The 16,530-nt window shown below is 35.1% G+C and overlaps 1 protein-coding gene across 1 annotated transcript in view; it reads left to right on the top strand.

Moving 5' to 3' along the window:
* Window positions 1-16,530, top strand: part of LOC115448595 — a 124,312-nt gene that overhangs the window by 59,745 nt on the left and 48,037 nt on the right. Inside the window, exons 3-4 of the mRNA XM_037440777.1 lie at window positions 9,051-9,125; window positions 9,534-9,680. Coding sequence (XP_037296674.1) covers window positions 9,051-9,125; window positions 9,534-9,680 — 222 coding nt within the window. The remainder of the gene's footprint in view (window positions 1-9,050; window positions 9,126-9,533; window positions 9,681-16,530) is intronic.

Raw genomic sequence — 16,530 nt, 5'->3', positions numbered from 1 at the left:
GAAAATGTTTTAAAAGTTTTTAAAGAAGATTTGAAGGGTTTTTTAAAGGATAAAACGTTAAAATTTGTCTTGAAGTTGTAAAGTTTGTAAGATGTTTAAAAAAGTAATATTAGTACTAAAAGTTTTTCAAAGTAAGAAAATAGTACCTGAAAATTGTTTAAAAGCATTATGTTTTTGCAGGTGGGTACTTGATTATTAAAGTTTTGGATTTAAGCAGAAAAATATTTTATACAATCGGAGCAACGATTTCATAATTTGCTGTGCTCCTCAATTTTCTCTCAGGGACGAAAAATAAATAATGATAAAAACAATTGTCAATTCAAAAAAAAAACACCATTGCTAACTATTCTAAACACCATAATCGAGTTATCTAAGTTTAAGAGAAAATTTCGAGTTCTACCTTCATACACACATTTAGTGCGACACTGCCTAATTCATTAGCGGCATGTGGCCCAGCTGATGCTCGGCTTCCCCTTAACGTACTCCAGTTTACGTCGCCTCTTATTAATCTACTTTACTTTCGACGTCATTTTGATGCATTCATTACATTTTTCAGAATAGATTAAATGGGAGACTTTTCAGGTGGAAATTATTTTTTTGCCCTCCAACTGTTCTACTTCTAGCAATCTATTCCATCCGTTTGTGAGATGTAAATGAAAAGACGTCTCTAGATAAACAAGTCATGAAAATATAACTAAAAATACGCTGTTTTACTTTCTTATTTATGAAACATAAAATATACTGTAGAAGACATTAGTATTTCTTTATTCTAGTCCAATTATAATTTTACTACTTTATTATTTCAAATTTTTTGTACACATAATAATATCGTTGCAAATATATTTTTCGTTTCCAATAACAAAAATAAAATAATAACTTAAGGTCACATCAAAACTTATCATAACTCTTAAAAACACTGTAAACGAGCCGATAGACACATCAAAACAATAGTTTAAAATACAATAACAAAGACCCGTCGATTAACATTTAACTCGCGATAATCACTATTTAAATCACTGAGTGGATCGCAAACGGCGTGTATGGACACACTGCAGCGCGGGCGGGGCGGCGGCCGGGGGGGAGCGGGGGGTCTGCAGGACTACGAGTGTTTACCGATGTCGTTAAATATAAAGTTAATACTACCGGAGTGTTTGCCTCGCGCGGCGGGCACGTCTCTAGCGAATTAATGACATTTTATTTTGAAATGGTAGAGCTACTGTCTACTTTGTACATGCTGGGTCGAAAACCGGGATCCTACTGTCTTAAGTTACTGTAAAAAGATAAGTCTTAAGTTACTGTAATATAGTACCTACCTACCTATATGTACCCTGTACGTTTATAATATATTATGGATTAAAAGTATCTATCAGTTACAAAAAATAAAGTCTAAGGTAAATTGTGACTCCATGAAAGTTGAACAGTCTGTCAGTTGTCATTGTTCCAGTAACAGAACGATTGCGAGGAGGCAGGGGAGGGGGTGTTCCATATCACTCGTGCTTGTAAACTAGTGTCGGAACCCGGGGAGCCCCGCTAATGGATTCCAGCGGGATAATCGATGTCGTGAGAGAGGAGCGAAGGCGGACCATCAGTAATAATTATGTACGAACAATTATACATACATATACATTCTTGTTAAGTAGTAGAGTTTTTGTATGCAAGAGTAGATGAACTCTACGTTACGTATCTTACTATCGTCTATTTTTTAGTGGCTGTAGTGTGATCTGTTTTAGCAGATGGTGTAATCAGAGAAGTTACGGGAAGTAATTGGACTGAATATTTGATTTTTCAGGATGACGTATTCATTAACCTGCAGCTCTTTCTTCCTCTATGTATCCTTAACCCACTCCAATATGATATCGCAATACGCGTTTTTCAAACATGTTGCTTTGTGGTTTTATATTCCGAAGTTGCATAAGGTAGTGACTAGATACATGAACAGGTACAGCGGTTACATCAAGTAAATGAGTCAAGTTTGGTTTTTGTCGTTTGAGTCCTAATCACTCAGTAAACACGTGTATGATTTTTGATATCGTAATTCCGCCGTTCGCTCTAGTTTGCGCCACGTTGTAATTTAGTCTCGCGAGTCCCGCTGCGAAGTGACGCTAAAAGTGGTTGCCGTCCGCTGTCATTATCGTACCTCGCTATTGTTTTATCGCTGTTACTGTTATTGATAAATAGATATCTACATACATGCTAGACTTCGACACTGTGAGCTCATTCTACGTAGATCAGATCGTCGACAACTTAAAATAAAAAAAATAATCTAATTGTAAAATGTAGGGAGATATTGTTACTTTGACATTTCGGATGACCAATATCTCATTCCGCAAAATAGTTTCATTTCAATGACACATTGACTATTAATAAAGTAGTAACCAGAGTATGTACACATGCATAGGTTGTTTTGGATTAGAAAAACATGTTACGGCTTGGATTTCATTCATAGTATATGTGTGCTTACAAGCAGTTTAACCTAAAGGGATGTTCAGCACCTATAAAGACTTTTATTACTATTGGGCATTGGGTGCCCTGCTGGAGTTAATGGAAGACATATTAAAGGCGTTTGTTCCTCAAGGATATTCGTGACTTGCTTACTATCAGATTGTCGCATAAAAAGGTCTCTGTGTATACTATTTTCACCCCTACACACTCATTAGGTATAAAGTCTAGTTAGGTTAGGGTTTTAAAATTCACTCAGGGCTTAGTGAGGTTACGCGCGCAGGATCTGTCATTTTGCGCAGAAATATTTTTACTTTGACAGAGTGTGTCGCTGTGAACCCTTTTAACCTGATTCTTGCATAGTGCGGCTCGAGGCTTTATGACAGTTCACAATGCTAAGGTCCTTTTGGAAGCCGTTTGTCAACTTTAAAGTTAACGTAAAAAGCACTGGCTTTCTAAGTCTATACGTCTATATATATATATACTATGATGAGTTTCGTACGTGAATATTTCATAAAAATAAATATAACTCACTAACTCGCATATTTTAAGTTGATTGGGTATGCAAATGCTAAATTATTGCACACTTCCTCGATTTAATACGAATAGTGACGTGATAATGCGGCAACTCTATCGCAGTTTTGGGAATAAATTGTTATCGTCATTAAATATTTTTTTTTAAATTCTTATATTTTCCTGACCTAAGAATCGAACTCAAACCTTAACGATTCATAGTATACCAATGGCATTAGACCAACAAGACAATCACAAATATATTTTTCTAACTTCAGTGAAGAAGTTAAACAAACTTGCGTAGTATTCGAGGCTTGCGAAGCAGACGACGCACTTGTGGCGTCTCGAGTGTCTCCAGCGGCGGTGACCACTTACCATCAGCCGGCCCGACTGCTGTTCCACCATATGACTCATTTACTCAAGTGCCAATTATATTATAGCTAAAGGGTTCAACATTCAACTTCTGTTTATACTTCCTTATTGATTTTAATTTGTTACAAACTCATTCTCATATTTTGAGGTCGTATTAAATTATTTCAATTTTTATTTGGTACTTTATTTTTTTGTGTATAAGGTACGCAATAGATTAAATAAGTTAACTGACAATGTTTGTCTTTATTTATACAAGCTGTGCTAGGAATATTTAATATGAAACAGGTTTTTCTAACTCGCGCCATTTTTGCTAATTCATAAGAAACAAAATAAAGATGTTACTTTGTATCAGATTTTCTATAGACAATACCAACAGCTCAATGAAGTAGTCTTATAATACAGTGGATAACTATAACAGCAGCTTATATCTATACTTAAAGTCATCTTACTAAAGTCTCTTAGACAAATATACTCACTAAGCTCGATACTATTTTAACTAAATCGAATACGAAAAAAGTCTTTTGTGTCTTCAAAAAGGCGTTTCGTTGTAACACACGAAAACACCTTTGAAACAGCTCTCTTGCGCGAACTCTCAAGTGCCCCTACCGTTAAAGCTGCCAAAATGAGAGCTACCCTTTAGACGCGTAGCGCCGGGACTCCTGCCCGCCCAGCCCTCCCCGCGCCCAGCGCACAACAATCACACCCCCGAGCTACGTTTGTCTGAAATCACTGTATCAACCTTCAACTCGACAATATCTTCGCTAGTGATGTGACTTGAGGAAATCGGGGGTATCTGCGAATTTGTTAAACGAATTTCGGAAAATGCGATTTATTTATTAAACGTTTGTCTTCCTCTGTTATACAAAAAGAAGTAAAGCGGTAGGTAAGTTGCTGTATACAATTTTTCATAAAGCTTATATAAATTCCATGTATTATAGTATTAAAGTATAATTATGATGTTTCGGGCCAATGGTACATGGTGTTAAATGTTAAATTGTCCGACCCGGTTATCGAAGGGAGGACATCACAGGATTTATAACCTAAGAAAGTTTTGATTATAGTAGCAAAGTACTAGATTACAACGACGTTTAATAAAAACTGTATAAAACTAAGTTAATTATAAAAAGGAGTGACATCCACGACATTGTAAAAAGGTGTGTACAATGCAGGATCTAAAGCTGCAGAAAAGTAGGACGGGGCATCTCGAATGGGAAAATCAAGTATCAAATTGGAACCTATCATATACTTATTATTTTTAAATTCATTTTCCATATTGCTAGGTTATTAAGAAAAAAATTAAAGATATATATATATATTTTTATCCATTTGTCAGAGTACGATAATATTTTTCAGTGGTATCACGAATTTGGACAGATATTTACTTCATATTAAAGAAGGGATCAGCTTTTCTCGACACTTAGTTCTGTAAGAAATATGTTGAACTATAAAAGATAAATCAAAGTTCAACATCCCTAGAAGTGTGAGTGGCGCGCATCCCTCACTTAGCGTTAATTAGCCGTTGTAGCCCGCGCGGGAACCGATTCCAAGACCGCGGGATTTGGGGAATCACCGCACGTAACCACCCTCAAGCTTTACTGTTTTTGTTTTTAGATTTAATGGTTACAGACGTAAATGTTTTGTTCTTAAAGTAATTAATTTGAAAAACATGCAAATTGTTTTTGTTTCGTTTTGTTGAAGACCATTGTTTTTATTGATTCTACCTAGGGTTGAGTTGTTAGAACCTTTAATTTAATAAACAGGTTAAGAAGGTGTATAATTAAAACTTGTGTCTTTAGTCCCTAACAGATGGGCAGAAATCAACCTCGCAGGGGAAACGTAGGCCAAAATTAATATATTCTTCGCAACATAATATATATTTATATAGGTCGGAAACTCTACTAAGTTGCCGCGCTATATATCGGTAATATAAGAGCTAGCTATTAGAACAAAGCAATCTTTTAGAAAATTAAACACAACGCACCATCTGGCATTTTACATCGAAAGATTAGAATCTAAAGCTCATTTATCTATTAATATCGGAAATCAATTATACTCCCCTCGAACAAATGACTAGTAGCAACAATTAATATGGGACTAATACCATCTGGAATGGTGGGACTCATCCTACTCCTGTCCGTGAGACCGCGCCGCGTGTGTACACCCACTGTCAACCCACGTGACTATTGTCCCAAGAAATAATTAATTTCGTCAATTTATTTTATAAATTACAGTGTTTAATAAGCTATTTGTTTAAGTATGGCCTCCCACGCATTATACAAGCGATTTGTACGTACAATTCTCAAATTAAATATGATAGGTTGATACCTTTTTCGTGTGATACAAAAATTATTAATTTATTAATCCAGTTTTTCAAACATTAACTGATTCACTCATATCATAAAATATCAATAATATAAATTGAATTATTATAAGTAGAACGAAATAATTATAATTCATATTTAGAAAAGAATTGTGACCGAGATTAACTGTCACAATATATCAAGTATTACGTACTTAAATAAGTAAAGTTAAAACTATTGCGGCTTGACTCGCGGCTGTAACTAAGTACCACTTATTTAAACTTAGCGAATCAGCTTGCTAATAATATTTAAAATTGCGTTCAAGTTTGTTTAGAATTAACACTCAGACTTATTGCTTCGCTTCAACACTCACAAAGTTTAAATTTTACAACTGCTGCAGGAATTAAAAGGGTATTTTTTTATAGTAAATATATTTTTTTACATAATTTTTGTTAGTTAAAAAAACTTTATAAAATTCTACTTTAAGTCACTTGATATATATAATTTTAGTATAGCGACTAGTTCGTAATGTTAAGTATTATTGTCCACTGACAATCTTAATCGTTTTCATGTATCAAAAATTAAAACTGTACTCTAATCGAAGTTTTTATCTTGCGTATATGTACGTTTTATAGGACTATATATTTTGGCTAAATTGTCTAGTTTTAGTATTTTTAGCAGAATCAATCACCGACCATATATCCTTTTAGATGTCAATACAAATAACATCTAGAAACAATTTAAAATTGCCTATGAACACTTATCTGATATTCCAAATCTCTAAGATGTAAAATATACTTAGAATACATTTACATGATACGATATACTTAAGGTTCTACCTAAAGCTCCACACACGTAGAGCCGCTCTCTCGCTCGTCACGTAGTCTCAGTGCGTCGTCGACGTCGTTGTGCCGCTAAATCGCCTCTCTACTTGTTCCTTACTGAAAGCAGACACAAAATATTTAAAACAGAATACTCAGTTTATTCAAGATGTTCAAAGTGCAAAGAAGGGTACTTTGATATTTATGAATTTGTAATTATTTTATTTTAATATTGGTTTCTTGTAACTTATCTTTTAATATACGGGTAAACAACAGTTTAATGTTTAAGTTTTCGATATAATATCTATTTTGCCGTCAATACTTCTTATCATCAGGCTGACGTCAAGGTAGTTAATTTCTATACTAGGTAAAATTTTAGCTTTGCATCGCACTGCAGATACCATAATTCTCCTGTAGTTAAGAGAACTTAAATCAAAACGACCATCATTGTTACTTAAAAAATCTGTCTAGATAGTATCTTCTATATGAAGATTTTTTATGTTTATAAGGCAAAGCAAGGTCGCAATATCGGCGCGGGCAAATAATTCAGCATTTGCATAGAAACTGGCCGCCCTCTACACGGAAAATAAGGGCCGCGAGAGTCCTTACTGCTTCCCGTAGAGACGGATGCCGACTTGAACACATAAATGTACTGCGTGGGAACATGAGAAAAAGATTGCGAGGTTTCCTTAAGTATAATGTTAAGAAAATCCTTCTGTGCTTGCCACGGTGGTCTAGTAGTGATTTATTGGAGCTATGAACCAGAAAGTCCTATGATCGATGCCATCTCTTGGAATAAAAGAGTTTGGTAATCCGAAATAAAACTTTGATTCAAGGTATGTGATCAAGATTATGTGTGTTACTGTTGAATGTAATTTCTTATTTTTTTAAAAAAAAGTATAATTCCTTCATTATTCATCAAAAACATTTAAGCAATCTTGATACAGATGGGTTAGTTTAATCACAAAAAACTTAATGCAAACATGTTATTGAGTTTCTCTTATAGCTAGAACTGTGGATTGGGTGGTTTATCAGCAATATTATCACACGTTATTGTCTCAGGCGTGGGAAGGGCTCAGGTAAACGACAGTGGTCGTCAGTGGACCCCAGAGCTCTTAATTAAAACGGTTAATGAGGGACGCTGCCCCGCGCTTCCCCTGTCATGTCCCGCTTCTGCCATTTTGTTTTATGGGACGAGGAGGTATGTCATGAGCGGGGAGGGGAGCGATTTATGATTGTGGTAATGATGTGAGATGTAATTATGTGAAATTATAGTATGTTTAATAATTATGGCATTGCAAATTTTTATTAATATAAATGTAATGTAAATTAAATTGCATGTCATAAAAAGTATATATATTTGATGAGTTTAATTATTGTTTTTATTCATATTCTAAACTTAATTATTCGCGAAGCTAATATATGACTATTCTATAGTAAGCTCAAAAATATTTTTTTTACATGTAAATAACTTTCAATGCATAATATTCTGGTATCCCAACACCAATACCTCGTTTTTCTTCGAAGCTAAAACCACTATCTATCACAACGTAAACATTAATGCCATTATTACGATAAAATAAAACTGCTTCTACGATATCTTGTACACTACGTCCTTACCATTACACCGTGGATGATTAATCCGAAGAGGGGGAGCGGTTTTTGCGTGATGGTAACAATAGCGCTCAATGTAGAGTGCGTTGTATACTCTAGCGGCTCTGCGCTGCACTGGGTCACAAGCGGATGCTCCAACTGGGGTAGGAGGTGGCAAAAACTATGTGCAGTTTATATCTAATAGGTTGAGTAAATGAACCTGTTTAGGTAACAAATATAGTTTTGATTCATGATCAATGTAGTCTGGATTTGTTAATCAAATTAATGGTATTATGCCGGTCATGTGCATATACGTAAGCGTTTATGAAAAATTCACCAATACTCAAATCCATAAATACGATGTTTTCTTTAAATAAAATTAAAAGAAACCTTTTTGTAATTGCCATAAAAATGTTTTTGCTATATTTTTTATTTGTCCTTAATAAACACTCAATAGACGCCACGGGTCTTTGTGTTCACAATTTATGTCCTGTCTCCGCCATTTCTTACACCTGTCTGCGCGAGGGCCGTATTTTTTGCTTGCCCTCCGCTTTTCTAATTATTTCGCGCATAAAATCCACCGAGTAACAACAAACTTTACACAAATATTTATTTTAATTAAATTTATTTATACTTAGACTACGTCATAAAGTCTGCGTGGGCTTTTCTCAAGCTTTTTAAGTAATTTTCATACTTTAGGTGTACTGTTGACGTAAGACCACCTGGTTTTCGGAGCTCAGTATTTTATAAAATTCATTACACTTTGCTAGAATCTACAATATTGAAGCCGTATTATAATGAAAGTGAGTGGTGCTATCGTAAGAATCGACGGTTTCTAAATAATTTATACTTTATTTTTGCTGCAAAAAATTTCGTTTATATTTTTTGCGAAATAAATTATTTAAGTTAACGCTATGATTCCAAAGATATAGTACATGTGTTTCTAGGGTATTTGTATACGAGCTTATATCCACCGAATTTTGTAGGTAATGTGTATCGTGTGTTGTTGCAGGAGAGCGGGCGTGCGGTGCCGGTGCTGGTGGTGGTCGCGCTCTCAGGGGTCAAAGTATGCGACCCCGACGACCAGGTACACTACCATTCTGCTACCTTTTTTATAGACTGTAGCTGTAAGATATATATTAGCATGCTTTTATCTACACGTCTAAGTTAAAATATTTTTTTAAGTAAAAACGAAATAATTTGCATAGTAATTTGCCTTAATAACAATTAGAGATAATTTCAAGTAAAACATCCACTTATTAAATAAAATGAATTCAATATCTAATGAAAACACCACTAACTATAATTTCATAAAAGCAGTTCTTAGCTTATCATTTATTTGCAACCATGATTCATGTCATGTTAGGTTTATTAAAAATGATGTCGGTAAATGTACGTTATATTAGCGTGCAAATATTTCCACCGAATTCAACTCTTAACTTGACTGAAAATACAAAACATTGCATTAGTATGAGAGATGTTGTTGTGTATTCAGAGCGTGCGCATGTCGCACGCGTTGCGGCGCATCTCGTACGCGACGTGTGAGGCGACGCGCGCGCTGTTCGCGCTGGTGGCGCGCCAGCCGCGCTCCGAGCCCGCGCACCACTACTGCCACGCGTTTGAGACCGACACGCCGCAGCAGGTTAGTACATTATGTAGCATTATATTATCATTTTATACGTAATTTGGGGATGTATATGGCAACATGTTAAGTGTGGACTACTTCAGATCAAAACACAATACAAATTCCCCATCTTGTACGTGACCTGTGAACAAGTAAGTATCAGTGAACATATCACTGATACAAGTCAAAAATATTTTGTAAATATTTTGTATGTAGCTGTTGCGACTTATTAGAAGACTCATATACATTAGTAGGTTATCTCATAATATACAATAAACAGACTATTCTATTCATTATTTAAAGCCAATTAATGTCATACCAAAGTTATATTTTCAACTTAGAAATTTCGATGCACAGTGTGATTACTAAATACACCTTTAATACTGTCGAGACTGAAATCTGTTTTAGATGGTAAATATTAAACTACGTCTAAACAGTTGCAAACAATAAAAATATATCCTGGTAAATCAAAAGTCGAAAAGACAGTGGAAGTTAGAAAGAACAAGTAGTAGACAAAGTGAATGAAATCCGCGGAGAACAAGACAATGCACTCGGAGGGGTGCCCGGCGCGCACAATACAGTGATTATTGACTCACGGCTCGATGTCGAACAGCGGGCGGAGTTCGGCTTCCCGACTTAGATCTATTTAGCTGAACAAGTAGGAATAGATACTATTACTTATATACAATGTGTTGCTGAAAGTATTAACTCAGTATAAATGTAGAATGTTTACATGTTGTTGATAAAATTAGAAACGGAATTGATTTTTTATAACTTAGAGTAGTGGTCCTAAAAGATAACGAGGTATAGTTTTTGTCTTATGGTCATTATTTAATTTTATTAGTACGTTACGACCTAAGAATTATTTGTTTTAGTTTAAAAGTAAATTGTACTTTCAGTAAATATGGTAAATAAATAAAATTATAATACTATATTTAAAATTATGATTATAAAAATACTATTCGCTTTGATTTTATTTTATAAAGCAATTGATTGACATAATAAGCTTTTGGGGATAAAATAGATTCAGATTATTAAGCTTGTTTAATAAATTAACAAATATTGTTTGCTAGATTCATAGGTTCCCGTTAATGCTCATTCCCATGTTAATTAAATGCTTGCTATTGATTATTCAAACATAATTACGGTATGAAATTAAAATAGTGATGATTTAATATTTCCTCGGTAAACGCGAGTTTGGTTATATTTGTTTATTGCCTACTTGTAGTCTTTCGAAATATACACACAGATAATTGTCATAAAAAAATTAAAACGAGTTTGTTTTAGAAGAAACTTCTTAAATTATTGAACGGTCTAAAAGAATTGTTGAGTAATAGGAAACTGCATGGCCTTAGCAGCACAATCTATTTTATTGCCATAATTGTACGATATGACAATACATGTTAATCTGCTGACACCAGAAAGTAACCTACTGATACAAGCCCCATACTAGTTCACCATACATATACATTACTCACGCGAAAACATTTTTTTTTATTGATTTAAATGATGAGATGAGCTTGCCGTCCGCCTTATGAAGAGCGACACGACTGACCGAAAACAGTAGAAACACCATCCAACACCATGAATTACAAAGTATTGTTTGGTGTTGCGCTCGCCATGCTGAGACATGAGATGTTAAGTCTTATTATGTCCAGCAGTTACGCTGGCTACAATGTACTTCAAACTGTGACTACACACTGCTGCTTCGCGGCAGGAATAGACATTGCGGTGGTACCTACCCAGGCGGACTCTCACACAGAGATCTACAACCAGTGCTTCTACCCTCTATCAAAATCTACAATATTTCCTTACATAACCGTCTAGTCATAGCTCAGCTAACAACAAGCCTGAGTCGTGACTCGTGCCGCGTCCGAGCGAGAAACCAATCCGTCACACTCAATACCGTTTGCCTCGACAATGCACTGTCAAGGGATATTGTCGACATTCAGCTCTTCATTACTGAGTTGATTGGCACGATCGGGATGGTTCTTTCGGTTTTTGAATAGTATATTACTTTTGCTCCCTCTTTCTAGTGGTAGTGTATTTAAATATAGCCCGTGGAGTACTGCAGACAATTATTGGGTAAACTTTAAAAAATGTATTTTCCGATTTGAGATAAGATACACGCTGTATTCCAGGAATTTGATTAATACGGTTAAGGATTATAAAAATACTTATAGAAAATAATTTCGGGGAACCATCACTGCAATAGTTGTGTCTTTGCCCACCCTTTCAAAGATAGAGGCGTGAGCTTTCAAACATAAGCCCGCGGTTTAAGACAAAATCGTGCAATTTCATCGTGTTTTGTCTGAGCGTGTTATTTCGGTCGGATTCGAACCCCTCATGGTGCGGTGTCACGCGACGTGTCATCGATCACTACGTCCCGCTGTTTTTGTTTCTGTGTCAAATCGTAAACGTTCGTGAGACATACTGTGGCTAATCAATTTTCTATTGTTTTTGGCAATTCGTGTCACGTGTATCATTAAGTTTGTTGGACATTCGGTTCCCAGATTTTACAGCACAAAGTTAGTAATATACTATAAGTCGTATTTTTTAGAGGTAGGGATTATGTGCTGTGGATTGGAAAGTCGTGAGTTGGATTTCAATGTACGCTAACATTCTATGTGGTATTTTCGAACTCAATTTTCCTGAGATTGCATCTCCCTGGGAAACATCAGGCAACCGGCTATTTATAAAATCTAGGTCAAAATAAGTTTGAAAGTATTTGAAAAGAAATATTCTGTATTTTTATATGCATAGGAAAAATTACAGGATCAAGAGATCTTCGGTAAAAAACCAGCGGCGAAAAGCTTCAGCGCTACTTAAAGAAATATCTGCCTTACTGAAAGCGTGATTCCCAATCTCCACAAATCGAAGTCCGGTAAACAAATACACAAAACTCACTTAATAATAGTGTTAGAATGTGTAAAAGCAATATTTACTATCAAAATAACTACTACACAAATACCCGAACTAATCCGTCGGAATTTCGTCTCTATACAAACATCGTCTCTACGTAGATCGTAGAGTGTAGTGCTGAGTTGGTTCGTAGGTCGTGCGCATTCCTTCGCAACCGACCTTGCGCCCGCGCACGGTGGTGGGGAAAGCCGTCGAGCAGAGTCGCATTTAGATATTGCAAGTAGGGGTTCTGACACGTATTACAAATGTGATTTGCGAATATTTTAAAGATATAAATTTTATATAAGACTGCGAGTTTTTTTTTTTTATATGATAATGTATTAATACTATGATGAGATAATTTTAACAAACAGGTAAATAAATAATTCCAATGTAATTGTAGTATAGAACACGATGGCAAACATAACGTATAGTAAACATTTAGTACTATTTTTGACTGCACACACGTACATAATTACCGGTATCTCGTTCAACATACAAGGGTCTTGACCCCCGCCCCTTAAGTACGCATCCTTCTATCTGGGCGCAATACGTCAAAGTCGCCATTCATCCGTCCGCACTGTGAATGGAAAAAATCGGTCGATGTCAACCATCACACGCGCCGAAGCATTAGCATTCAATGTACAACTAGCATTCTTTACGTGTCAAGTTACGAATTCATTACATTATTGCAGCCTATTGATTCGTCATTGCGTTGAATGTTATACTGCGAAGGATAAAAATAGGAGAATGTCGTTTTTTATAAGTATATCTTGATTTTGTCACTATAAACCACTATGTTAGAATAATGAGCGCGGTAAAGATTTAATAGAGCTTTGTAATTAAACGGTGTTATCAGACAAGCAACCTATTACGTCATGCAGTTTTAAAAAAAACTATTGTATAAACCCAATATCTGGCTGTAATTATTACGTAATGTATAAAAGAATGTCTGAGAACCAAACAAAAAATGAATAGATAAAAAACGATCATTAATTTTAGCTTCCGAGCAAATCAATGGAACGTTTATAAAAAAATATTCGGAACGAATTAGTACGTGAATTTTAATATCAGCGATCATTTTTGTAGGAATTTATATGTAAATTTGCATACAAATCTATTAGAGACGGAGAATAACATATTATTTCATTTTAGAATGTAAAGGTATTGTCACACTAACGAAATATCCATGGAGTACATTTTTTCTTAATTACCAATGGCTAAGTTAAAAAAGACTAAAGACTTTATTCGTGTTTGTATTCAGATTTCAATTAACCTGTTCTTTAGAGCTCCTTAACTATTACTTCCATTTGGCAAGTCATATATCATTAGACGCGTCATAACATCCCCCCTCTACTATGATAACATACGCTTTTATAACAATTGTAACTCAGTTTAGATAGGCTTTAGTTTCTATCTATGTTAATCAACTGTTTGAATCAAAGTCAGAAAAGAAATAAAACCGTTTAAAATTAATTTAAAGACGTAACATGAAACAATTCAGTGACGTCAGATCTGTTGCAGTGTGTATAAGCCTTAAAATATAAAATGATATTAATTTATCAACAGGTTATGTATGGGATCGCGGAGTGAAGTGCGTGGGCGCGACAAATGTATCGCTTTTGAGATTATAAAGAAATTTGCATAAAAACGTTAAACATGGATTGTGTCAGTGATTTGTTCGTACGATACATTATTTATGGAGAACGTTGTTTTTCATTTGTTTGTATTGCTTGATTTATTAACACTCAGTTAAGTTAAATGAAAAGTTTCAGACATATTTTAGCAGTAAATTTTGTCTTAAGTAGAGAGCTCGCATTACTTCACTAATGGTTATGTCCAAGTCCTTCTACTGTGAGAATATACAAGGGTGACTTAATTTCATTTCGCAGAGACGTTGCTTTGTTAGTATATTTAAAGGAATCATAGGGATCGTTGGTTTGGTTTTAATATACTTAAAAAATTGTTAAGCAAATGAAAGTTAGGTTTTGAGTTCAGTAAAATATAAAAAGTATTTTCTATCAAGGATTAGATTGAACTATGTATCCTTAATAATCTTGCCTTATTACATCTAGATGCAGGAAAATTGCAAATCGCCTATCTTGTCAGTTATACAAGCATTTATGTTATGTGGCTCTCGGGAGATGATCGTTAATACTGCACACATAAAAACCCTGATTATAAACCATAAATCCAACTGCGTGGAACATAAATTCCCTTTAAGTACTCTGCATTGCCACATAATTAAAAATTAATTAACCCAAAGAATTACTCAGATAATCTGCATAAATATGCGTTACGAGCATGTGCCCAATATCGCGATAAACCATCCGCCGAGGGTCATCAACCGACATGCAGAAAAGTTCGTCGCCTTTAAGAAAAAGAGTGGTAAGGACACAGGTGCGCGGGCGCTCGCGTTACCCATTGTACTGCGTCTGGAACTCGTTCCAAGAGTCGCTCTGCGCAGCAGTCGCCGACCCGCTCTCAACTGTTACACACGCGTTCGATTTTTAAAAGTGTCCAGTGTTATAATCAAAGTGGCCAGTGTTGTGTCGTGAAGTGTTGTTGGAATATCCAGTGAACTATTCCTTGTACAGAAGGATAACAGAATTAACTTAGTTTATGTAAACTTGTTTGAACCGGCGGCTTTTATGTTTCCGATCGGAAACACCATGTGTTTCTTGGATTTATTTTCATCACCATAATATTATGTTTAGAGGAACTTTATAATTGGACATACTGTACGATTTTCGAAGAAATTATCGCCTCGTTTCTTTAGAGGAAGCGTCTTTGGGCTGTGAAAACGGTAAGTTGCGAGCTGTACTGGGTTTTTACGAACTTTATGCGAGCTTTTAGAGCAATAAACCTCTATATAATTAGTCCTATAATGGAGTTTGTGCCCTTGACAAGGGTGCATTACTTCCACATTTGTTTTACCTTTATGAAATATAGTCGTGAATTTATCTTTGAAGAAAGACGATAATTGCATAAAATTGTTTTGTAATATAAAGGTAGGCATTCGTCTTATGAAAGCTTTAACAGCGCGTGCGCAACATGATAAAGCCTAACAATACAATATTAAACTTAGATATAATTGCAAATTATGCAATAAGTGCAAAATATGTCTTCAAACAACTGTCATAACAAGTTCCAAAATGTGAGACTTCATTATTTTTAAATCGTTCTTGTTGTTTTTACATCCATAACAAAGGCAAAAGTTACCATCACATAGCATTACGTTAGTGGTAATTATAAACTATTATCATGCAAATTAACCATAATCTCAGACATTTTAAATACAATAACATCAAACAAAATACATGGAATGTATATTAAGTACTTACAAAGACTTATCTCGTATAACCAAGTCTGAAATCTTGAGGATTGCGTCTTTCGCACGCACCTCACGTACGTCACCGGCGGATTTGTTTCGTATCGATGCAAGAGACATTTGATTTTAGGTAAATTGTCTTCCTTATTACACATTTACATGTTACGTCATATTTGCTTTACGGAGTTTTGTGATAGTCTTGTGCGTAGAATTTTAAATTGCTTTTTGCAACAGTACATATATTTTGAAAATTTATAATTAAGGATTCTTGGATGCATTAATGCTGTGTAGTATTGTTCATTTTATTATACGCGTTTGGAAAGCTCAATATGTTTGTACGGGCAGATATTGTGTAAGCGGTTTAAAGGATTTTATAGCCAGCGTTTGGATTTAATAGGATATTATGAAACTTAACCTCTGATACCTCAGAATATTGGACTGGCAGTGCCTTGCAAATGTGACTGGTGACTTAAGATTGCAATATTACTGTTCCGTACCATCAACTACCGTATAACAAAATACAAGTTCAAATGAAGTAGCATTTACTAGCCAACATAATTACACATAACATTTGCGTGTTGTACGGTTCATAATCTCGGTACGCGGTGAGAGCTCGCCGAGCGTGTGGATGCGCCC

This window comes from Manduca sexta, chromosome 20 (genome assembly GCF_014839805.1).
Source record: "Manduca sexta isolate Smith_Timp_Sample1 chromosome 20, JHU_Msex_v1.0, whole genome shotgun sequence".
NCBI lineage: Eukaryota > Metazoa > Arthropoda > Insecta > Lepidoptera > Sphingidae > Manduca > Manduca sexta.
Note: the sequence above shows the minus strand (reverse complement) of the source record. Positions and strands in the feature narration are given on the sequence as shown.